Source organism: Canis lupus, chromosome 37, assembly GCF_003254725.2.
Source record: "Canis lupus dingo isolate Sandy chromosome 37, ASM325472v2, whole genome shotgun sequence".
Classification (NCBI taxonomy): domain Eukaryota; kingdom Metazoa; phylum Chordata; class Mammalia; order Carnivora; family Canidae; genus Canis; species Canis lupus.
Genome location: NC_064279.1, coordinates 525,866 through 550,373, shown reverse-complemented (window position 1 = coordinate 550,373; position 24,508 = coordinate 525,866). Strand labels below are relative to the sequence as shown.

Sequence of the window (24,508 nt, the reverse complement as noted above, 5' to 3'; positions counted from 1 at the left end):
AGAATCCTCCTGGGATCAGAAAACAAAGCAAAACATAACAAAAAACCAACCAACCTCAAAACCTAACCATGCAAAGGCATCTAAATCTAATAGACCGGATTATGGAACAATGAATTCTCCATATAATGTAGATAATGAAAAATTATGTGACTGATTTGTAAGTCTTGTGATTTTTCCAAAAATTAAACACAGACTTACCAAGTTACTCAGTAATCCTACTCTTAGGTATATACCCAGGAAAAGTGAAAATAATAAAAAAGAATGATGTACTGATTCATGGTACAGCACGAATGCTAAGGGAAAGACACCAGCCAAAGAAGATCACACATATGATAGGATTCCATTTATATGAAATGTCCATATAAGCAAATCTATAAAGATGGAAGTATTATGGTTGCCTAGGGTGTGGGGTGGGATTGGTTGGGAGAAATGGGAAGTGATAGCTAATGCACTGAGTTTGGGGATGATGAAAATAATCTGAAATTGATTATGGTAATGATATACAACTCTGTGAATATCTGAAAACTACTGAATTGTACACCTTAAATGAGTGAATTTTATAGTGTGTGAGTTATATGTCAATCTAGCTATTATTTAAAAAAATGCATAGGCCTTACTTGGATACTGACTCAAACACACTAAAAAGCCATTTATAGCAATTTCATTAACATTTGTTGAGATGTGCTCTTATACTGTACTGTTTCATTTTTAATTGAGGTATAGTTGACATACAATGTTACATTAGTTTTAGGTGTACAACATGTACAACTCTATATATTACTCTATGCTCACCAGTGGCAATCATCTGTCACCATACAACACTATTACAGTATCATTGATTATATTCCTTACATGGTAACTTTTATCCCCATGACTTACTCATTCCATAACTGAAAGCTTGTATCTCCCATTCCTCTTAACCCATTTTGGCCATACCCCACCCCCCATCTCCTTCCCTCTGACAGCCATCAGTTTATTCTCTGTACAGGTCTGTTTCTGTTTGTTCATTTATGGTGTTCTTTAGATTCCACATAGAAGTGAAATCATATGATATTTATCTTTTTGCCTCATTCATTTCACTTAGTATAATACTCTCTAGGTTCATCCATGTCACAATTGCAATATATTGTTTTATTTTGGCTAAAAAATATTCTATTTTACAGACAGACACTGACAAACACACACCCTACATCTTCTTTATCCATTCATCTATCAATGGATACTGAGGTTACTCCCATATCTTGGCTGTTGTAAATAATGCTGCAATAAACATAGGGTTGCATATCTTTTCAAATTAATGTTTTTGTTTCATTTGGATAAATACCCAGTAGTGGAATTACTGGATCATTTGGCATTTCTACTTTAAAATTTTTGAGGAACCTCCATACTGTTTCCCACAATGGCTGTACCGATTTACATGCCCACTGACAGTGCATGAGGGTTCCTTTCTTTTAACATCCTTGCCAATACTTGTTATTTCTTGTCTTTTTTATTTTAGCTGTTCTGATAGGTAACATCTCATTGTGGGTTTGATTTGCATTTCTCTGTTGATTAGTGATGTTGAGCATCTTTTTCATGGGTCTGTTTGTCACCTGTAGTCTTCCTTGGAAAAATGTCTATTCAGGTCCTCTACCCATTTTTTAATTGGATTGTTTTGGTGTTGAGTTGTATAAGTTCTTTGTATATTTTGGATATTAAGCCCTTATCAGAGATGTCATTTGCAAATATCTCTCCCATTCAGCAGGTTGCCTTTTTGTTGATGGTTTCCTTTGCTGTGCTTTGCTTTTGTTTTCCTAGCCTTCAGTAGACCTATCTAGAATGATGTTGCTATTGCTGATGTCAGAGGAATTACTACCTGCTTTCTTCTAGGAGTTTTATGGTTTTAATTCTTTATGCCTTTAATATATTCTGATTTTTGTGTATGGTATAACTGGTTCAATTTCATTCTTTTGCATGTAGCTGTCCAGTTTTCCCAGCAGCATTTATTAAAGAGACTGTCTTTTCCCCATTGTGTATTCTTACCTCCTTTGTTGTAGATTAATTGGGTATATAAGCAGGAGTTTATTTCTAGGATATCTATTCTGTTACATTGAACTATGTGTCTTATCTTTGTACCAGTTCTATATCCTTTTGATTATTACAGATTTGTGGTATATCTTGAAATCTGGGCATGCAAAACCTCCACCTGTTCTTCTTTCTCAAGATTGCTTTGGCTATTCAGGGTCTTTTGAACTTCCATATATATTTTATTATTTGGTCTTATTCTGTGAAAAATGCTGTTGGTATTTTGTAGGAATTGCATTGAATCTATAGATTGCTTTGGGTAACATGGACTTTTTAATATTAATTCTGCCAATCCATGAGCATGGACTACCTTTCCATTGTTTGTGTTGTCTTCAATCTCTTTCATTAAGTGTTTTATAGTTTTCAGAGTATAGTTTTATGGTTTTCAGTTTCACCTTTATGGTTATGTTTATTTCTAGGTATATTTTTATTTTTGGTACAGTTGTAAATGGGATTGTTTTTTCAATTTCTCTTTCTGCTACTTTATTATTAGTGTATAAAAACACAACTGACTTACGTGTATTAGTTTTGTACCCTGCAGTGTTACTGTTCATTTATTATTTCTAAAAGTTTTGTGGTGGAGTCTTTAGGTTCTATGCATAATATTTTATATCATCTGCAAATAGTGGCAGTTTAACGTGTTCCTTACCAATTTGAATACCTTCTTTTTCTTGTCTGGTTGCTGTCGCTAGGACTTCTAATACCAGGTTGAATAAAAGTGATGAGTGAACATCCTCGTCTTATTCCTGTTCTTAGAAAAAAAGCTGTTTTTCATTAGAGTATGAATGTTAGCAGTTTTTCATATGTGGCCTTAATTATGTTTAGGTATGTTTCCTCTATACCCACTCATTGAGCTTTATCATCAATCTCATTAACATCATCAATGGATGTTGAGTTTTGTCAAATGCTCTTTATTGAGATATGTTTTTATCTTTCATTTTGGTAATGTGGTGTATCACATTGACTCATGAATATTGAAGCTTCCTTGCATCTGCCAAATAAATTCCACTTGACTGTGGTGAATGGTACTTTTGGTATATTGTTGAATACAGTTTGCTAATTTTTTTTGAGGATTTTTGCATGTATGTTCATCAGGGATATTGGCCTATAGTTTTTTTTTTTATGATGTCTTTGGTTTTGGTATTAAGGTAATGCTGACCTTGTAGAATTTATTTGGAATCTCTCCCTCCTCTTCTATTTTTTTTGGAATAGTTTTAGAATAGGTATTAATTTTTCTTTAAATGTTTGATAAAATTCACTTGTGAATCCATCTGGTCCTGGACTTTTGTTTTTTAGGAGTTTTTAAATTACAAGTTCAATTTTGTTACAAGTAATTGGTTTTCAGATTTTCCATTCCTGATACGGTTTTGGAAGATTATGTTCCTAGGAATTTATTTCTTCTTGGGTGTCTGATTTGTTGGCATATAAATTTTGTAGTAGTCTCTTATAATCCTTTGTATTTTTGTGATACTGGTCGTTGTTATCTCTTTGATTTTCTGTTCTTTTTTTCTTGATAAGTGTGGCTAAAGTTTTATCAATTTTATCTTCTGAAAGACATAGCTCAGTTTCTCTGATATTTTCTATTGTTTCTATTTCATTTATTTCTGCTCTGGTCTTTATTATCTCCTGGCTACTATCTTAAGCTTTGTTTTTCTTCTAGCTCCTTTAGGTATACGGTTAGATTGTTTTGAGATTTTTGTTTCCTGAGGTAGGCCTGAATCACTATAAATTTTCCTTAGAACTGTTTTTGCTGTGTCCTAAGGATTTTGGACAGTTATTTTCATTTGCTTCATTTTTTATTTCTTCATTAATTCATTGGTTGTTTAGTAGCATGGTGTTTAGCTGCCACGTGTTTTAAGGTTTTTTTCCTTGTGATTTTTAGTTTCTTACCATAGTGGCTAGAAAAGATGTGTTATGACTTCAGTCTTAAATTTATTAAGACTTGTTTTGTGGCCTAATATGTGATCCATCCTGGAGAATGTTTCACGTGCACTTGAAAAGAATATATGTTCTAATGTTTCTGGGTGGCATGTTCTGTATATATGTTAAGATAATTTGGTCTAATGTGTTGGTTTCCTTATCAATTTTCTGCCTGGGTAATCTATCTATTGATATAAGTGGAGTGTTAAAATTCTCTACTATTCTTCTATTTCTGTCAATTTCTCCATTTATATCTATTAATAGTTGCTTTGTGTATTTAGTTGCTCCAATGTTGGGTGCACATTTACAGTTGTTGGATTGATCCTTTTATCATTAGGTAATGTCCTTGTCTCTTGTTATAGCCTTTTTTAGAAGCCTATTTTGTCTAAAGGAATACTCTTTTTCTTTCTTTTTCTTTCAATTCCATTTGCATTAAGTATTTTTCCATCCACTCATTTTCAGTGTGTGTCTATCTTTAGGCCTGAAGTCTCTTATAGGCAGCACATAAATGTATCTTTCTTTCCCCCACTACTCTGTCTTTGAAACATTTAGACCATTTAAAGTAATTATTAATAGGTATGTATTTATTGCCATTGTTTGTTTTCTGGTTTTCTTAGTACTCCTCTGTTCCTTTCTTCTCTAACTTGGTTTCCTTGTGATTTATGATTTTCTTTAGTGTTATGCTTGGCTTTTTATTTCTTCTGTACCTATTACAGATTTTGTGGTTACCATGAGACTCATCTATAACATTCTCAGTATATCATAATCTATATTAAATTGATAATCATTTAAGTTTGAACACATTCTAAAATAACTTTTTTTACTCTCTCCATGTTTTATGTATGAACATTTTCTATCTTTATTCATAATTCCCCATTTCTAATTATGCTCTTCTCTTTTTCACTTAAAGTCTCTTTAACATTTCTTATAAGGTGTGTTTAGTGGTGACAAATTCCTTTAACTTTTATTTATCTGGGAAACTTTACTTCTTTACTTCTGAATGTTAACTTTGGTAGGTTATCCTTGCTAGATAATCCTTGGTTGTAGGTTTTTTTCTCTCCTTAGCATTTTAATAGTTCATCTCACTCCCTTCTGACCTGCGTTTTCTGCTGAAAAATCAGCTGATAGCCTTATGTGGTTTCCCTTACACTGACTATTTGCTTCTCTTGCTGCTTTTAAAATTCTCTATCTAATCTTTGACATTTTAATTGTGTTCTTGGTATGGACCCTCCTTGGGTTCATTATTATGTTTGTAACTCTCTGTGCCATTCTTCTCAGGTTAGGGAAGTTTTCAACTATTCTCTCTTCAAATAATTTCTCTGCCGGAAACTGTTTTCTTCTGGGGCCCCCATATGTGAATGTTGGCTTCCCATTGTCTGACACATTCCGTACCCTATCATCCTTTTGTAATTTTTTTTGCTGCTCAGCTTGGGTGCTTTTCATTAGCCTGTATTCCAGATTGTTGATCTGTTCTGCATTTGCTGTTGATTCCCTCTAGTTTTTTATTTCAATTATTGCATTCAAGTAAAATTGGTTTTCTGTTTTATTTTTGTATATTTTTAATATATTTTGTATTATTTTTGTATATTTTTTATTGGAGTTCGATTTGCCAACATATAACACCCAGTGCTCATCCCATCCAGTCCATTTCAGGGCCCATCACCCAGTCACACCAACCCCCTTCCCCCCTCCCCTTCCACTACCTCTTGTTCATTTCCCAGAGTTAGGAGTCTCTCCTAGTTTGACTCCATCTCTGATGTTTCCCACTCATTTTCCTCCTTTCCCCTTTAATCCCTTTCACTATTCCTTATATTTCCTGTAGGAGTGACACCATATAATGATTGTCCTTCTCTGATTGACTTACTTCACTCAGCATCATACCCTCCAGTTCCATCCACTTCGAAGCAAATGGTGGGTATTTGTCGTTTCTAATGGCTGAGGAATATTCCATTGTATACATAAACCACATCTTCTTTATCCATTCATCTTTCGATGGACACCGAGGCTCCTTCCACAGTGTGACTATTGTGGACATTGCTGCTATAAACATCGGGGTGCAGGTGTTCCGGCATTTCCCTGCATCTGTATCTTTTTTTTCTTATTTTAATTTTATTTATTTATTTACGATAGTCACAGAGAGAGAGAGAGAGAGGCAGAGACACAGGCAGAGAGAGAGAAGCAGGCTCCATGCACCGGGAGCCCGACGTGGGATTCGATCCCGGGTCTCCAGGATCGCGCCCTGAGCCAAAGGCAGGCGCCAAACCGCTGCGCCACCCAGGGATCCCCCTGCATCTGTATCTTTGGGGTAAATCCCCAGCAGTGCAATTGCTGGGTCATAGCGCAGGTCTATTTTTAACTCTTTGAGGAACCTCCATAGTTTTCCAGAGTGGCTGCACCAGTTCACATTCCCACCAACAGTGCAAGAGGGTTCACCTTGCTCCACATCCTCTCCAGCATTTGTTGTTTCCTGTCTTGTTAATTTTCCCCATTCTCACTGGGATGAGGTGGGATCTCATTGTGGCTTTGATTTGTATTTCCCTGATGGCCAGTGATGTGGAACATTTTCTCATGTGCTTGTTGGCCATGTCTAGGTCTTCTTCTGTGAGATTTCTGTTCATGTCTTTTGCCCATTTCATGATTGGATTGTTTCTTTGCTGTTGAGTTTAGTAAGTTCTTTATAGATCTTGGATGCTAGCCCTTTATCTGATATGTCATTTGCAAATATCTTCTCCCATTCTGTAGATTGACTTTTACTTTTGTTGACTCTTTTGCTGTACAGACGCTTTTTATCTTGATGAAGTCCCAATAATTCATTTTTGCCTTTGTTTCCCTTGCCTTCATAGATGTATCTTGCAAGAAGTTGCTGTGGCCAAGTTCAAAAAAGGGTGTTGCCTGTGTTCTCCTCCAGGATTCTGATGGATTCTTGTCTCACATTTAGATCATTCATCCATTTTGAGTTTATCTTTGTGTATGGTGTAAGAGAATGGTCTTACAGGTCTTTTATTGAAAACACTGTCCTTTTTCCAGTGGATAGTCTTTCCTGCTTTGTTGAATATTAGTTGACCAGAGTTGAGGGTCCACTTCTGGATTCTCTATTCTGCTCCATTGATTTATGTGTGTTTTGTGCCACTACCACACTGACTTGATGACCACACCTTTGTGTACAACCTGAAATCTAACATTGTGATGCCCCCGGCTTTGGTTTTCTTCTTCAATATTCCCCTAGCTATTCAGGGGCTTTTCTGATTCCACACAAATCTTAAGATGATTTGTTCCAACTCTCTGAAAAAGTTCATGGTATTTTGAAAGGGATTGCACTGAATGTGTAAATTGCCGTGGGTCACATTTACATTTTCACAATTCTTCCAATCTGTGAGCATGGAATGTTTTTCCATCTCTTTGTGTCTTCCTCAATTTCTTTCAGGAGTGTTCTGTAGTTTTTAGGGTATATATCCTTTACCTCTTTGGTTAGGTTTATTCCTAGGTATCTTATGCTTTTGGGTGCAATTGTAAATGGGATTGACTCAATTTCCCTTTCTTCAGTCTCATTATTAGTGTATAGACATGCCACTGATTTCTGGTCATTGATTTTGTATCCTGCCACACTGCCGAATTGCTGTGTGAGTTCTAGCAATCTTGGGGTGGAGGCTTTCGGGTTTTCTAGGTAGAGTACCGCATCATGCCAAGAGAGAGAGTTTGACTTCTTCTTTGCCAGTTTGAATGCCTTTTCTTTCTTTTTGTTGCCTGATTGCTGAGGCTAGGACTTCTAGTACTATGTTGAATAGCAGTGGTGAAGTGGACATCCCTGTAGTGTTCCTGATCTTAGAGGAAAGGCCTCCAGGGTTTCCCCATTAAGAATACTTGCTGTGGGCTTTTCGTAGGTGGCTTTTAAGATGCTGAGAATGTTCCCTCTATCCCTACACTCTCAAGAGTTTTGATCAGGAATGGATGCTGTATTTTGTCAAATGCTTTCTCTGTATCTATTGAGAGGATCATATGGTTCTTGTTTTTTCTCTTGTTTATGTGATCTATCACGTTGATTGTTTTACAAGTGTTGAACCAGCCTTGCATCCTGGGGATAAATCCACTTGGTCATGGTGAAGAACCTTGTTAATGTCCTGTTGGATCCCATTGGCTAGTATCTTGTTGAGAATTTTTGCATCTGTGTTCATCAGGGATATTGGTCTAGAATCCTCCTTTTTGGTGGGGTCTTTGGTTTAGGAATCAAGGTGATGCTGGCCTCACAGAATGAGTTTGGAAGTACTCCATCCCTTTCTATCCTTCGGAACAGTTTTAGCAGAATAAATATGATTTCTTCTTTAACCGTTTGATAGAATTCCCCTGGGAAGCCATCTGGCCCTGGACTTTTGTGTCCTCGGAGGTTTTTGATAACTGCTTAATTTCCTCCCTGGTTATTGGCCTGTTCAGGTTTTCTATTTCTTCCTGTTCCAGTTTTTGTACTTTGTGGTTTTCCAGAAATGCACCCATTTCTTCTAGATTGCCTAATTTATTGGCATATATCTGCTCATAATGTTTTTTAAATCGTTTGTATTTCCTTGGTATTGGTTGTGATCTCTCCTCTTTCATGACTTTATTAAATTGGGGGGCACCCTATATACTATTTTCCTTGGTCCTGGAGCTTTCCAGCTCTTCTTGGTCCAGAACATGCTCTTCCCCTGTCCTTCCAGCTGGTCTTCTGGGGGAGGGTCCTGCTGTGCTCTCAGGTGTGTGTACCTGGGGAGATACCCCCCTCACCCGTCAGGTGCCAGGGTCGTTGGGTGCTGTTGACCCCGTGAGGTCTCTGTCCCCTGGCCGCCCACCCCCCCCGCCAGGCACACAGTGACATCAGGAGGAACAACCACTGGTGGCAGCCAGGTCTGCAGCTCTGGAGTCAGCTCTCCCAGTAACAACCAACAGTCTCCCAATCCGCACTGGCCTAGGTGCTCCTGGGGTGGCGGGGTGCTGACCTGCACAGCCTGGGGGTGCCCGGGGGCATGGGGGTCCCCGCTGTCCTGTGTCCTCCCCGCCTCCACCTGTCCCCGGGGGAGCACAGGATCAGGGGCTGTGTCCACTTGGCGCCCTGGGATCTGGGGCCCTGTGTCGGTGGACCTGTGCTCCCGGGGCCGCCTCCCCTGCAGGGATCGGGGTTCAGCCCCCTCTACCCAGAGCCCCCGCCTGACCCATCCACTTCTCCGAGGCCCCCCCGGGTGCACGCTCCAGCCCTTTACCTAGATCGCCGGGTGTGCAGTGCGCTATTCCCGGGGCCCCCTCCTCTGCTAGTGACTCCGGGAGAGTGGAGGCCAGCTCCTTGTGGGGGCCCTTCCTCCACTTGGTTCCCATCCCCCACCTTCCTAGAAGCGAACACCTTTCTCTCTGCAGCGTCCAGCTGTTCCCTCTTTAAATCTCAGGTCGAGGGGGATCCCTGGGTGGCTCAGTGATTTAGTGCCTGCCTTTGGCCCATGGCATGATCCTGGAGACCCTGGATCGAGTCCCGCGACAGGCTGTGGGCATGGAGCCTGCTTCTCCCTCTGCCTGTCTCTGACCTCCACTCCCTCTCTATCATGAATAAAATCTTTGAATCTCAGGTCGAATTCGTAGGTGTTCAGGGTGATTTTAAAATTATCTAGGTAAGTTGGGAGGACCAAGTGATTTAAAGACCCTACTCTCCCACCTTACCCTGCCATTTTCTTTTTAATGAAGTTATTTTACTCCTCTCCAGCTTGGTGAGCATCTTTATAATCATTACTTCAAATTCTATATGGAAAATTGCCTATCACCATTTCATTTAGTTCTCTGGGGTTTGATCTTGTTCATTTGGAGTATATTCCTGTCTTTTTAAAAAATTTTTTAAAAGATTTTATTCATTTCTTCATGAGACACACAGAGCAAGCAAGCGAGAGAGAGAGAGAGAGAGGCAGAGACACAGGCAGAGGGAGAAGCAGGCTCCATGCAGGGAGCCTCAGGTGGGACTCCATCCCGGGTCTCCAGGATCAGGCCCTGGGCTGAAGGCGTTAAACCACTGAGCCACCCAGGCTGCCCTTTTTTTAAAATCTATTTTTTTAATTGAAGTTCGATTTGCCAACATATAACAACCCAGTGCTCATCCATCAAGTGCCCCTCTCAGTGCCCATCACCCAGTCACCCCATCCCCCTGCCTACCTCCCCCTTCCACTACCTCTTGTTCACATCCTGTCTCATATTGCTTGGCTTTCTGTGTAAGTTTCTATGAATTAAGTGGATTAGCTACTTCTCAACTTGAAGGAATGGTCTGGTATATGGTCATCTTCTGTACCAACTGTGTATGCCTGGTGACTTTGGCTGGCTGGCATGTGCTGGGGATCCCAATGCTCTCTGTGCTGGGGCTGCCCTGGTAGGATGGCTGGGCTTAGTGTTCCAGGGCACTTTTTATACGCACGTCACCTTGGCAAGATACCTGGAGTAATAAGCACTGAACAGGGGTGTCCAGTGTACACCAAACTAGGGTCACTTTGGTGAGATGGTTGGGGCTAGGGGCTTGGGGCTCATTGAAGTGGTAGGCTGGTTCGGGTGCCCTGACCTTGCTCCCATTCATGCTATCAAATATGGAGAGAGAACATAAAACTGTGGCACTCTCCAAGCCCTCCAATTTGGACAGAGTTCCAGCAGTTCTCTTATTTATTGGCAGAGTTTGAGGGCTGAATACTATTCTCGTTGCTCTTTTAAACCATGGCGTTTTCCCCTGTGCCCCAGGGCAGATGAATCTGCTTGCATGTGGTTCCTCAGTACTATCCCACCTCACTGCCATTTGTAGTGCTGGGGGTAGGTGTTCTCTTCATTACCATGTCACTCACTGTTCTGTATGTGGTCTATCTTTTGCTGTGCAGAAGCTCTTCAGTCAGCTTTCTGTTGTTCTTCTGGAGGAAGTGCTCCAGAAACAGTTATAGATTTGGTGTGTCTGTGGAAGACATGGGGAGTTCAGGGTCCTCCTATGTCACACTATCTTGGGACTGTAAAACTGTGTACTTTACTGTTTTTAACTCTTTAACATTAATTTAATAGAATAAGAAAGGTCCAAATACTAAATGGTTAAAAGTAGCCACCTCAGTACTTAAATATTGAGACTTGTATTTTATTCTACTAGCAATGGGACTTTGGTTAAAAAGTAGTTTTTCTCAAAAAAAAAAAAAAAGTAATTGTTCTTTGACTCAATATACATAGCTGTAACACTGACAAAATAATATCTTCTTATATCTTCCAAGGCTTTCCTAAAAATTATATTATAAGTTGAGTAGATAAGTCCTTATCTGAAAGGCTTGGGGACAAATGATTTAAATTTAAAATTTTTCAGATTTTAGGAAGCCTATATTATTTAATATCCTATGGAATATCACGTAATCAAGTTATTTCTCTAAATTTCTCTTTGAGAAAATAAATACACTAAGAGGTATGAAGTAGGCCTACAGAAAACATCATATCTGTTCAGGTCCTATTTGGCCACCAAAGAAATCTTGGTTTAACACCAACTTAACAATATCATCAACAAAAACTTGTGATTTTCCAAACATTTTATATCTCCAAATTGCAGAGAAGAGGACATATGCTGCAACTGCTTGTGAAGAAAATGCCTCGCTATTTCTGAGGCTGATGTAACTCAAAAATGAGATGGTGTCTATATGAATGCACCCAGCAACACTATAAAGCATGATGCAAACACAGCTTTGTATTTAAAAAGTAAAGCCTGTTCATATTTGATATTTTAAGAGAAATAACATTAAATAAAGTAGATGTTTTTGAAATATCAACATATAATAAAAAAAATCACAAAGTGCAAGAATCTTCCTCTATCTCCAATGCTCAGAGAACAGTTATCCAGCTGTAGTCTACTTTCCTGAATTTTCTTAGTTCTTTTTCTTCAGATTTTGACAACTGATGTATAAGGTCTTCTCCCAAATCTGTGCTGTTTGTATCTTCTATCTTTTCAGTAAAATCTTTTTCTTCATCTGAATCATTACTTTCTTTTCCTTCCATATCTACATCTTCTGGGATTTCTTCACCACTTTCATAATAAAATGAATAAAATATAATTATCTAAAAATGCTTATAAATAGCAACTTCCTGATTTAAGATACCTGTGTAGAAATACAACTATACAAAGTAAATGAAAAATCTTGTTATTGAGTGCTCTTCAGAATGGGTTATTGCAAAGTAAAGTAATTTTTATTCACTTGGCTTAACAGTCCTATATCCTTTAACTTCATTTTAAAGCTAAAATAAAGAGAAATACAATCGACCTTTTAACAACACAGATTTGGACTGTACTGATCCACTGATACATGGATTTTTTTGATACAATACTGTACATGTATTTTCTGTATGATTTTCCTAATTTCTCTAGTTTACTTTACTGTAAGAATAACATATATAACATGCAAAATGTGTGTTGACTGTTTATGTTAAGACTTCCATGCACATCAGACATTAGTTATTAAGACTTCCATGCACCATCAGACATTAGTAATTAAGTTTTATGGGAATCAAAATATACATGTGAATTTTTTGACTATGCAGGGGGGGTCGGTGCCCCTACCCCACACGATATGGAAGGGTCAAAGTGAAAGAATATTCTAATAAAGGATAACAAACTATCTTGTTTCCCAAAACAATATCTAAACATATTTTCAAAACATCTTACCTCTTTGTCTCCTTAGACAGCAGCAATGAATTAACAAACTTGGAGCAAAGGAAAGAAGCAGATGGCAAAACATGAGCTGGAGTATGAAGAAGCTAGAGTTAAAAAAACAAGAAAAAGTTTCACTTAAAAAGACTTAATACCACCAGTTGAATGCAACAGATTTTCTCCACAGAAAAACCAAACCAGAAAAAATTTGTGCCTGCCTTCCAACATTTATGCAAAATGTCAGTTCAGATCACAATAATCTGGAATAACAAACTTATTTGGTTTGGATATTAAAACTGCATAGTATACAAATAATTATTCAAATGTTAGGTTATAGGGATGCCTGGGTGGCTCAGTCTTAGGTGTCTGACTCTTGATTTTAGCTCAGGTCATGATCCCAGGGTGGTAAAATGGAGCCCCATTTATGGTCTTTATGCTTCGCAGGGAGCCTGCTGGAAATTCTCTCTCCCTCTGCCCCTCCCCCTGCTTACACACGAACCCTCTCTCTCAAATCTTTAAAAAAAAAAAAAAAAAAAAAGTAATCTGTTACGAACTGACTGTATAAAAATTAAGTTAAGGTGCTGCTTTAATGGATTAATCTGTTTCATGTTGTGAATTACCTCATTAATTGCAGGTATGTTTTCTGTTAAGGGTAGTTGTATTAGTTCACTCTCCAAAGCTTCATTTATTTTTTCATCCTGCTGTTCCCTGTGTTTTCCCAGTATGAAATAAAATGGTGTCGTTGGAAGACTTTCTTCTGCTAGCAGCTATAAAGATTTAAGACAAAGGGAAATTTCAATAAAAAGGAGGAATTGCCTTTGACTCAATGAAAAGTACTGCAGTCATATAATGCCAGGTAAGAAAGGAACTTAAAAAATTATTTAGTATGATTCTTTCACTTTACAGGTAAAGTAAAGCTCAGCAGCCCACTTGTTATGGGAAAAGCTAACAATGGACACTTAGATGACAGAACAATATATACACTACTGCTTCTCCCAGTGACAAATGACAGCAAATGGGTTTTCAAAAGGACATAAGCCCAGAGAGAGAAAGAAAATGGGTAATATGTTGGAAGGTGGGCAGCAAGTTCAAGGGTGGTATGTAACTTAGTAGATTTGTCAAAGAATTCTAAGCTAGTTGACCAAGAAGCAACCCGATTTATACTGCAGAATCCTGCAAATGCTTAGGAATTGGTACTAATAGTACCAGTACTTCAGAAAAATGCTGACATAACCAGGTAGCCTCGTTGCAAGTCTATTTAGAGAGCACCCAGATTCCTAGATCTCCTTCTGGGCCCCAGTAGAGGGCTGCAAGTACAGTCTTTGAAGAGTGGAACAAAAGCATGTCTTTAAACTAAACTGCCTGGTGGGGCTGGTGACAGTGTCTTCACAGCTGGCAGTTGTGCCTCACAGAAGGTGCTTCCAGGTTGCTATCCTCCAGGCAAGAGTTTAGAAGAATTTTGTCTGGGCCATCCAATCAGCTTAGGACAAAAATACCTAAAAATAATGACTTTGGAGACTTCCTCAAAAATAAGCAGATGGTGGAGACTAGCAGACTAATTCCACCTAGGAGAGACCTTCTAAATGGCTTTTTTGATCATGTTTAAATAAAAACAGCTAAGAATCATCAGACTGATGAAAATTTCTGAAATCAAAGAGACCAAAACAGATGAAAAACAAATGATGGAAATGGGACTATGCAAGAGAAAAAAGCAGATTAAGATGATAAAAATAATCTCCCACAAAAAAAAGATGAAAAAAAAATTAAAGCATTCTTCTAGACTGTCCAGCACTAAGTAAGAGTTCCAGAAAAAGAACAGACAAAATGAAGGCAAAGCAGCAATTCTCTCATAATTATTTCTTGGATTAAAACTCTTCTAGGGCTCCACATATTACTCAGAGGAAAAGTCAAGGTCTATTTTATTCACCAAGGCTACTCTGCCTGGTCTACATAAAATGGCAAGCTGTACCACACACCCTTTTCCTCTAATCCTCCACTCCTAATTTCCTAACACTTTCTAAAGTACTACATATTTCATTTATTTCATGCTTGCTGTATTTTCTGCTAGACTGTAAACACTCTTAGTTTACAGACCTGTTTTGCTCACTGGTGTGTACTCCAACCATCTAGAACAGCTTTTAGCCTGTAGATGTTCAACAAAAAATTGAACGAATTCAATGGAGTTTTCAAAGGAAAATAAAGCTAATTTATAGATAAAGGAAGAGGAGTAAGAATAGTAACACCCAAAGTTATAAGACGGGCAATAGCATCAAAGTTTTAAGAGACAATGATTTTCAACCTAGACCTTTATAACTCAACCACCCAATCAAGTGGGAGAGAAAATAAACATTTCCAAACACAAAAGGTCTTAAATTTGCCTCCCGTGCACTAACAGAAGGTATTTCACCAAAGCGAGGAAGTGATGGAATAAGGGGAAAGCTATGGGATCTACTATTGTAGAAGTGAAATGAATCCCCAAATGATGGTGAATATAGATCCCATGATGCCTGCTGTGCACCAGGTATTCATAGAGTGATCAGTACAGACGGAAGCAAGTCAGCGGCTCTTGGAAATATTCCTTCAAGACTTGAAAGAATACCTACTGTACCTGAAATACTGAGAGAAGATTTATACAACTTGAGTTTGGGGGTGAATTAGATGAGAAGTAGAAAACTACGCAAAATGAGAAGGCAATCATTAACTCCAGAGAAAACAGAGTTGCAAATAGAAGAAAATCTGTCTGGTTACTACATGACTCAGCTATGAATTGTGTTGACACGGTTATAATGAATACTGACCTGATTTATCTACACTAAGAAAACTGGGAACAGGAATGTTGCGTGTGTTATGTACATGGATGGGGAAGTGGCAGTGTGACAGAGAGGGACAACTTGAACATATCATTTAACAGACAATAACTTAATCTGAAAAATCCAGAATTAGCAATATAAACATGTTTCCTTAGAGATAGGAAGGCAAATAAAAACTCAAGCTGAAAGAGTTGAAACTGATTATCTTTTTTTGGGTAATGGCAGTGGGGTTAGGAAGTTTCCTGAAAGTCTTAAATAACTCCTTAAATCACAAGCATGTATTTTTGGTATTATAAATTAAAACTACATTTTAGAAGAGTAAATATAAGCCCAAAGAGGCAAGTAGCTTTGAAGTGTACGTTTAATTCCATGTTAGGGCAAGTGGAACATTGTTCTCACAGCTGAATTCAAACAGATAAGGTTATCTCTGTAGGGAGGTAATGTAGGTCTGCACCATGAGTGGCTAAAACATACCTGCTTGCTTGTTGGTGTGAGTTTCTCTTCTGGAGACTTCGTACTGAATGTCAATAAACTCTGAAAAGAAAGATTAACAATGCAAAATCTAAGTAAAAATGTTATAGTTAAAAAATGAGGTCAATTTTTCATCTTTATTTATGTCTCTGTCCAAAGAAAAGTAATTGGAGACTTAAAACATATTTAGTAACTACTGTGACAGTTACAAGATTATTCTAAGAAATCTTATTTAAGAGGAGGATCCCTGGGTGGCTCAGCAGTTTAGCGCCTGCCTTCAGCCCAGGGTGTGGTCCTGGAGTCCTGGGATCCAGTCCTGCGTCAGACTCCCTGCATGGAGCCTGCTTCTCCCTCTGCCTGTGTCTCTGCCTCTCTCTCTCTCTCTGTGGCTCTTATGAGTAAATAAATAAAATCTTTAAATAAATTTTCTGCAAAATGTTTTTCTTAATTTAGAAATGTTATTTTAACTTCAATTTTTCAATTGTGTATATCATTTTGAGGTAAACTGTAAAAGGAGTATCCTGCCTAGGCCCAAATTGGTACCTTTCTTGAGGTCAATTCCTTGTTGTTTACTACCTAATAAAGATCTAATAGTTCTCATACCTAAAAAACAAACAAACAAAAAAAAGGTATTTTAGTTGTCTTTTTTTTTTTTTGCATGGAAATAATGCAAACAATACTTAAGGAGCCTCAAAGGTGTGGAGTAAAGTGGTGCTAATATACTAGCAATACTGTCCTACTGAGTATTTTAGATTACTTCCTAAAAGAAGGAAAGAAGAATCTAAATAATCCTTTATTTATTTAGAAGATTTTATTTATTTATTCATGGGAGACACACAGAGAGAAGCAGAGACAGAGGCAGAGAGAGAAGCAGGCTCCATGCAGGGAGCCCGACCTGGGACTCAATCCCTGGTCTCAGGACACGCCCTGGGCCGAAGGCAGGCACTAACTGCTAAGCCACACAGGGATCCCCGGGAAATAATCCTTTAATATAACTGTTCTACCTGTTATGGGCTATTACTTTCAAATATTAAATCCACTGAAATTTACATATACAAAGTGGCTGCCTTTTTGAAGTGGGATGGTTACCTGTGACTTTGTTAGGAAGAAAAACTGGGATCTGTTCAGCCACTGGTAAGCTTCTGAGGTGAATGATTCAGGTACATCTCGTGGAACAAATACTCCCCACTGGACGTCCTCTCTGGAGATATTCTTTTGAATATACAATGGTCTTGGCTCACTAGGTTTAAATACAAACACTAGAAAGAAAAAACAAACACACAATAACATTTTGCTGCAAAGGTTAGTTCTAGCCTCAGGCTGACAGACACAGTAACCCTGGGACTTACTCCATTGAGTAAGTGGTCCAAGTCATGATTATTTTAGACTCTGACTCAACAAATATCTACTGGGTGCCTGCTATGTGCCAAGCAGGTTAGAAAGGAGGGCTATGGAGATGAAAAAGAAGAAGAATCCCTGCTCCAGAGGCCAGGGCCTACTGCAGAAGACAGATACCAAAATATTATTGCGGTATTTTGTCTTAAGTACTAGAACAGGGGTCTGTAGACAGTGCTTTAGGGAAAACAGAGGAAGAATGATTAAAGCTTTTTGAAATGCTTCAGGGGGCAAAATCTCTCTTGGGACATTCTGAATGTGGAGTGGGGTTGGCATGGTGAAAACTGAGGGATGTACCGGGGCTCTCCTAGAAATAAGTATGAACGCATACAGAACAAGTTGTTGGGGTAAGAACTCAAAGGGCAGTCACTACCTCAGGCAAAATGGCTTAAAATAAATATTTGATGTAAGAGCAGTTTGACTCAAAAATGCTACAAGAAAATTTAGGTAACAGATCGTGTCTTATTATCAAAGTAGAGTCTGTACTTACAGTCTGAACCCATCGAAGACTGAGAGATTGCAGCAATATTCTCTGAATTAGGATCAGGTTCTAGAACTCTAACATTTAATTTTGTACTCCATTCCACTGGGGGGAAAAAAGAAAACAATTCATTTCTAAGAAGAGATCTACCCAAAGCTTTTTTAAGCTTGTTCTTAAAAGTAGTTAATTTTTACTGGGGCAATCAATTCTATTATGCTTAGGAAGAGGGATATTACACTTCAAAACAATACATGGAGAGAACTGAAAATGACTGCAGAAGGCTGTACTAAAGTGAGGAAGCAGAAAAACAATGTGCTCCTCCCACATACAATGGAATGGTTGTTGTTTCAATGCAACTACTATCTGGTGCTTTTCTGTAGCTGCTAAACATGGGCAAAATGTTAACCACATCCAAAGAACATAGAGTATCACATATGTTTATGACTAAGCAACCACCACACCTTCCAAACATATTTGAATGAGTAAAATGCCAATAAGTAAAATGAATAAAAATGAGAAGTCCGCATTTGTTAGGAGGCCTGTGAAAGGAGACATTCAAATTTAAAGCTGCCAGGGATGCGGCCGTTAATGTAGGTTACAGATTAACAGAAACATTCCTCAGATTGTTAGGAGAGAACATGGAAGGCAAAAGAAAGTTTACATGGTGGGGAAAGGCAAGGTAACGGAAGAAGTCAATTTATGGCCAATTAGGCAGATTACAAAGAACGTGCATCTATGACAGGCCCAGCACTCTGAATTTTGGTGGTGTAACATGACATGTGAAAAATTACATATACTCTCTGGAGGAGGCATGAAGATATGAGCCAGAAGTCCTAAAATGCCAACATTTAATGGCCATTATTACATGCTTTGCCAAGTCACTTTATAATAAAAAAAAAATCTTACATGCACAACTGAGCAGATTCCAACAGCAAAGAATGTCACTTTTAGTAGCACCAAGAAGATACTTGGAACAAGTCAATCTTCCAAAGCAAAGGTACCTATATTAAAACCACAAGACATGAACTATCAGTTCTAGCATGCTGAGGTTTGAACTGCAGACTTCTAGTATAGTTTTATGCAATGCAGATTTTTAGAAAGACACATTTTTGTTCATAATTATCTTGAAAAAAAGGAATAAGGAGAGCAAAAGGAAATATTTAGCTATTTTGTTTCTTTAAAAAAACAGGTTTGATGACCAATTCTTTCTTCTCTAATATGCTGTACAGTATAACTGACATATACTATAGATAACATGTATGTGAAATGCTCAAAGTCATTTAACAAAATCCTTTGTAGATTAGTACGCTTGTTTAATCTACAGGAAGAACATTTGCAATATAAATTCTGAAGGCACTTTTACAAAGAAAATTCAGAATCAGATATGTTGGGAATTAAAAACTATCTTGTTAGCCTTCTGCCATTCTGTCCTCAAATGCCTGAGGTAAAGTGGGAGATGTTGCTGTCTTTCCTTTTGACCCTTCTGGATACAACAAAGTTTGAGTATGACAGTGTTTTTATGGGAAAACAGAAGATAAGGACTATTTGGATCCACTGAGGCTTATTAGCATCCATTATTAGGTAGCACAACCATGAAAAGTATTTATTGTAAAGAAAAAAGAAACCTGTTAGGCCAAAAGTGAAATGTTAATCCTCATTTCAGAAACGGGTAAAACCACAGCAAATGGTTCACATACCCCAAATTTTTAGCTTCCTACCATTTTGGTTTGCTGCTGACCCCCACTGACCCACAGCTAGCTTTAGAGGAAGCATAAATCATTACTAAAGTTTATGTGGAAAGACTCATTTAAATTAAAAAAAAAAACAAAAACTAATACCATATGACATACTCCCCAAATTACTTACCTTATACTCCCAGCTCGTTGACAAAATGTACATTTAAGTTCCCATGTCTCTGAATCCCATATTGTAACTATTTCCTCAAAACTAACTGCTAGTAGAGAGCCATCTTCAGAGAAACAACAGTTAGTTGCTTGGTATTTATGATAACTACCCACAAAGTCACAGGTCCAGCCAACTGCTTTTTCTGTGGAAACAGATCATATAGTTCAGAAATGGTATAAATGCTATATAATACTTTAGGGTAGTTATAAGCAGTAAGAAGCACAACAAAAAAAACCCTGCTCCTTGAAACTTTAGCTACAAATGCTCCAAGGCACTGACAGGTATGAAATGTATGTCCCTTCCTGGCAATCTTGACCTCCCTCTAGTGGAACAGTGAAAGAATTGGTGGGGTTTTGTTTTGTTTTGTTTTGTTTTTTGCACTGTACCCTCACAGAAATAATCAGCACGTGATTAATCAAGAATGTCATGGAAAAGCATATAGATGTTGGGGAAAAGGCATGTAAAATGTAATTCTCTTAAATCATTAAAATTAGGCAACAACTCACAGAAGTTAAATATGGTAGAAAATGTCCACCAGAATGGATACAAGTCACAAAAGAAATAAATATATGAATTCTTAAAAGTTATGCACTTTAGACATATTTATTTAACTTACTGTATATATCAGAATCATCTGTTAACATCCACACTTTGAAGTGACCATCTTTACTAGCTGTAACCAAAGTGGGGTTTTCAAATTTTTCTGCATTACAGAAACAGAGAGCTGTGATGTGGTCTTCATGTGGCATGTTAACCTTTGTATTAAGAACAAACCTAAGAGAAAGGAAATCATCAATTTATTCTTACATCAGAACCATATGATACACTGTCATGAGCACAACAATTTTTTAGTGTACACTTTACAACAGATCTTTAAGAATGGAAAACAGATACATTATCATCTAGAATGACACACAACTGAGTGTGCTAATGGCCACAGGATATAAAGCGTTCTAATACATTACCTCTGTTTTCACGTAACTTACACAATATAGAGATCATTATGTATACTGTCAACTTGTACAAAATAAATATAAAATAGGTCATCACAGAATGATATACAAAACTCTGCAAGAAAACTGTACAGAACTCAGATGACATCTACTTTGGAAAATAAGCAAAAAATGGAACTGCTGTGAAATCCCCTACTTGGGGCAAGAAAATACAGAAAACTACCTATTCAAACTGTCATAATCAATATTTAATATTTGGTCATCCAAACTCACTCTCAAAGCTTGTTTTCAACTTGACAGTGCTGCTACGAATGCAAGATAACCTCTGCTAGCACTGTGTTCTTAAAAGAACATCGGAGCAAGACTGTGCTGTGATTTTTTAAAAGTCCATACTACAAAAAGAGTGACTAGCGATAATCTATTAAACCCTCTGAGCCGGTTTCCTCAACCTGTAAAATGTGGAAAAGAAGTTTATCTTACATTATTTCTGTGCAGATTGGGAGGACAACAGGTACAAAAGCACTAATCCTAGTTCTTGGCACAGAGCAAGGCCTTGATAAGCAGCTGCTCTAATCAAGGTCTGAGAAACTAGAGAACTCCCTATCTAATCAAACATACAGGCTACTACTCTGCTGCCTACCGCTGCCATTTTTCTGAAGGTAGCATGTTAATAAAATAGCAAACGGACTAAGAAGTTTGGATTCCAATTCTGGCTTTGCTTGGAATTAGGTCTGATGTCCTTGGGGAGGGGGATCACACTCCTGTTTCCTCATTTATGCATGGAGATGACCTTACAATCTGGGGGACACCAACACTTTCTCAGAGCAGAAAGCTTGAAAGGCTTCATTAGTACAGTACCACCTCCCTCATTTCTCTAAATCTGAAATTTACCAAAATGAAACATTTAAAAGACAAATGAAACCATAAAATAGAAAGCCATACATTTTCCACTCTGAAATTAAATAGTCATGCAGATAGTATTACCCTTGTGTTTTCTTATTATACATCCACAGTTTCATCTGCAATTCAAGCTCTGTTTCCTTTTCCTGACGTTGTTCCACCGTTGCAAGCCAGTTACCATAGCAGTCAAATGCAGCCTTTGTCAGCTCGATTTGGATCAGACCATAATCATTGATATATTCTTGTTGTATAATATCTAACTGAAGGGTTAAAAAAAAATCCAAAATACTCTTAATGTAAATACAGAAACGTGAATGTTTTCAAGGAATAGTAATTAACCACAAAGGTAATTTTTGGAATCTATAGTAATAAGTTTTCAGATAAGGGAAAAAAATGAACTATTAATTATGGATATCAAAACCGCCATGAAAAAAGCACACTACACTTCACCAGTTCAGTGGCAATTATTCTTTAATGACCTTATATTTTAGTAATGACTGACCATGAACAGGATACAGTGGAACCTTTAGTTGACAGTAACACTTTTCTCCCTTGTTTCTATGTACAAAGAGCTTTATATAAAATCTCAAGGTTAAATTCTACATCACTAAAAAGGAGAAGAATAAAACTTAAATCTACAACTTTAAGTGGAGAAGAAAGATAGCAATGTTATAAGTAGACAATTTTATTTATGGTTGTTTCTTTTATCCCATTCCTTTGCTTACTCACTAAACATATATCAAGTAACTATTATTTTCCAGGCACTGTACTGGAAATGTACAAAGAAATAAGTCTCCTTTGAGGGGCTTAAAGGCGAGGGAAAGAAAGAGCTCAAGTGTACAGTGCTATGACAGAAACTGGTAAAGAGTACTGTGGGGCACAAAGCCACAAGGCTGGATTAATAAGAAGCCTCCCCCTTACACTGAAAATTTCATCGTTAGTATGTACAGACTGACAACATTTTACCACAAAGCAGAGACATATCTGTATTTCCAATCCTTATGATCTTATTTCCCTATTCTTGTAACTCAAAGGCACAGATGTATGACAGCTAATTAGAGTGCAGTCTGAAGCATAATCAAATGGAGAGCCAGCATGGGAGTGCCAACTGGCTTACTTGGGAGACTTAATTTGCAACTGTGGCCTCATTAGAATTATGCTGTAAAGAACTCAACTAAGTAACCACAGATAGTATTGATAATATTCAAGCAAACAAAGGCACAAGATCTTTTTAGAAGCTACTATACAAGTTACTTAACCCTAGTGGTGCGGCTGGGAACTTTCATTAGTTTTAAGACCAGTTAATGGATCAAAGTCTTACATTATATGGGGATCCCTGGGTGGCTCAGCGGTTTGGCACCTGCCTTTGGCCCAGGGCGTAGTCCTGGAGTCCCGGGATCGAGTCCCGCATCGGGCTCCCTACATGGAGCCTGCTTCTCCCTCTGCCTGTGTCTCTGCCTCTCTCGCTCTCTGTGTCTCTCATGAATAAATAATTAAAAAAAAAAAAAGTCTTACATTATATAACTGCTTATCATGTTGCAGAGAATAAAACTGCAAATGGCCAGGTTTTCCATTCAAAACCAAAGCTTTAGTTCTGGGATCAATCATCAAACCAGTATAGATATTGCTGTCTGCAAAAGAAATGATAAATCATTAAAATCATGCAAATAATCACTTTTAAAATGCACATGATTACAAATCGACTGGGTTTTATCTTACCTTTCACTAGGCCTTGAATTACTGCGGATGCCTCTAGGTTTCGGTGAATCACTATTATCTCTGTGGGTAAAAAAACAAAAAACAAAACAAAACAAAAAAAACCCAATCAATCAGAACTTCAAGGTAAAAAAAAAAAAAAAAAAAAAAATCAGTTAAATTATGTCCTTCTAAAATATACCAGAATACAATACAACTTAAGTTCAATTTATACTTAGTATTATTAGAAAATCAGGAATAAAAAAAGAAAATCAGGATTGTATTTTGTGATTTACCTAGAAAACTGAGGCTGGGGAGGAGGGGTGTTTTGAGGCTTTAAGGTTTATCACTTGTACATATGAATATATTTTAAGTGTTAATTCAGAAACTCATATACCCTAAAAGAGACAGTTTACTTTGAAATGAGTCACTACACTCATGGATTATCCAGTTATGGTTTTTTTTTTTTTTTAAGGGAAAAGGAGATAATAGGCTCAGATCTACATTTAGGCTGAGTAGTAACAGGATAAGCAAAAAGTTTTGGGGTTGTATCTATGACTGCCTCCATTCCTGTCAGAATCCACAGGACTCCCATGCTGAGAGAGTAGTTATGTCAGCGTTCTTTTGAAAATGTCATTACATTTGCGGAGGCACAAATGCCCACTTCAAGAGCTGCTACTCTATTACCCCGACATCATCCCACATGTAAAGGTTTTGAAGTGGAAGTGGTACAACAAGAACCAAATATACTAGCCCTGTATTTTTATAAAAACAATCCTGAAAATGTTGGATTCTGGTGCATCTAGAGTCAAAAAAGGAAGAGAGAAAGGAGGAAGAATGGAAGAAAAAAATGTTCACTTATGCTACTATGAATCTTATGCTACTCTTGATTAGTTTTAGGTCTCTTATTTTCCATTCGCTAGTTGTACAATTCTAATTCTTCACAACAAATTCAGACTTACTATTATCAGAGTGAGAAGTACAGAACAAATCCCCAGCTGGTGAGACCGAGATATGTTCAATAGTAGCTCCCAAACGGGGGAGGAACTCCTTATTCTTCTCTGCTGCATCGCGCCACTCTACTAGGACAGATTCCCGACCACCACTCAGCAGACTGGTGCCTTCTCATCCATCCACAGAAATGGAAAGAACAGCATATGGGGGGAAAAATTAGAAAGAGAAATAGAATTAACACTTAAGATTTTCCTACCATGTTAGAGATATATAACTATTTTTAAAAGTATGCAAACAAATGTCT

The 24,508-nt window shown here is 37.7% G+C and overlaps 1 protein-coding gene across 1 annotated transcript in view; it reads right to left on the bottom strand.

Moving 5' to 3' along the window:
* Positions 1 to 11,510: 11,510 nt before the first annotated feature.
* The window catches only part of WDR75 (WD repeat domain 75), a 33,681-nt gene continuing 20,683 nt past the window's right edge, over positions 11,511 to 24,508 (bottom strand). The window contains exons 9-21 of the mRNA XM_025441687.3: positions 24,213 to 24,371; positions 23,275 to 23,334; positions 23,071 to 23,186; positions 21,640 to 21,815; positions 20,319 to 20,476; positions 19,664 to 19,844; positions 18,704 to 18,798; positions 17,807 to 17,902; positions 17,011 to 17,180; positions 15,925 to 15,984; positions 13,261 to 13,407; positions 12,656 to 12,747; positions 11,511 to 12,019 (exon numbers count right to left, since the gene is read on the bottom strand). Of these exons, the coding sequence (XP_025297472.1) occupies positions 11,818 to 12,019; positions 12,656 to 12,747; positions 13,261 to 13,407; positions 15,925 to 15,984; positions 17,011 to 17,180; positions 17,807 to 17,902; positions 18,704 to 18,798; positions 19,664 to 19,844; positions 20,319 to 20,476; positions 21,640 to 21,815; positions 23,071 to 23,186; positions 23,275 to 23,334; positions 24,213 to 24,371 (1,712 nt within the window). The 3' untranslated portion in view covers positions 11,511 to 11,817. The remainder of the gene's footprint in view (positions 12,020 to 12,655; positions 12,748 to 13,260; positions 13,408 to 15,924; positions 15,985 to 17,010; positions 17,181 to 17,806; positions 17,903 to 18,703; positions 18,799 to 19,663; positions 19,845 to 20,318; positions 20,477 to 21,639; positions 21,816 to 23,070; positions 23,187 to 23,274; positions 23,335 to 24,212; positions 24,372 to 24,508) is intronic.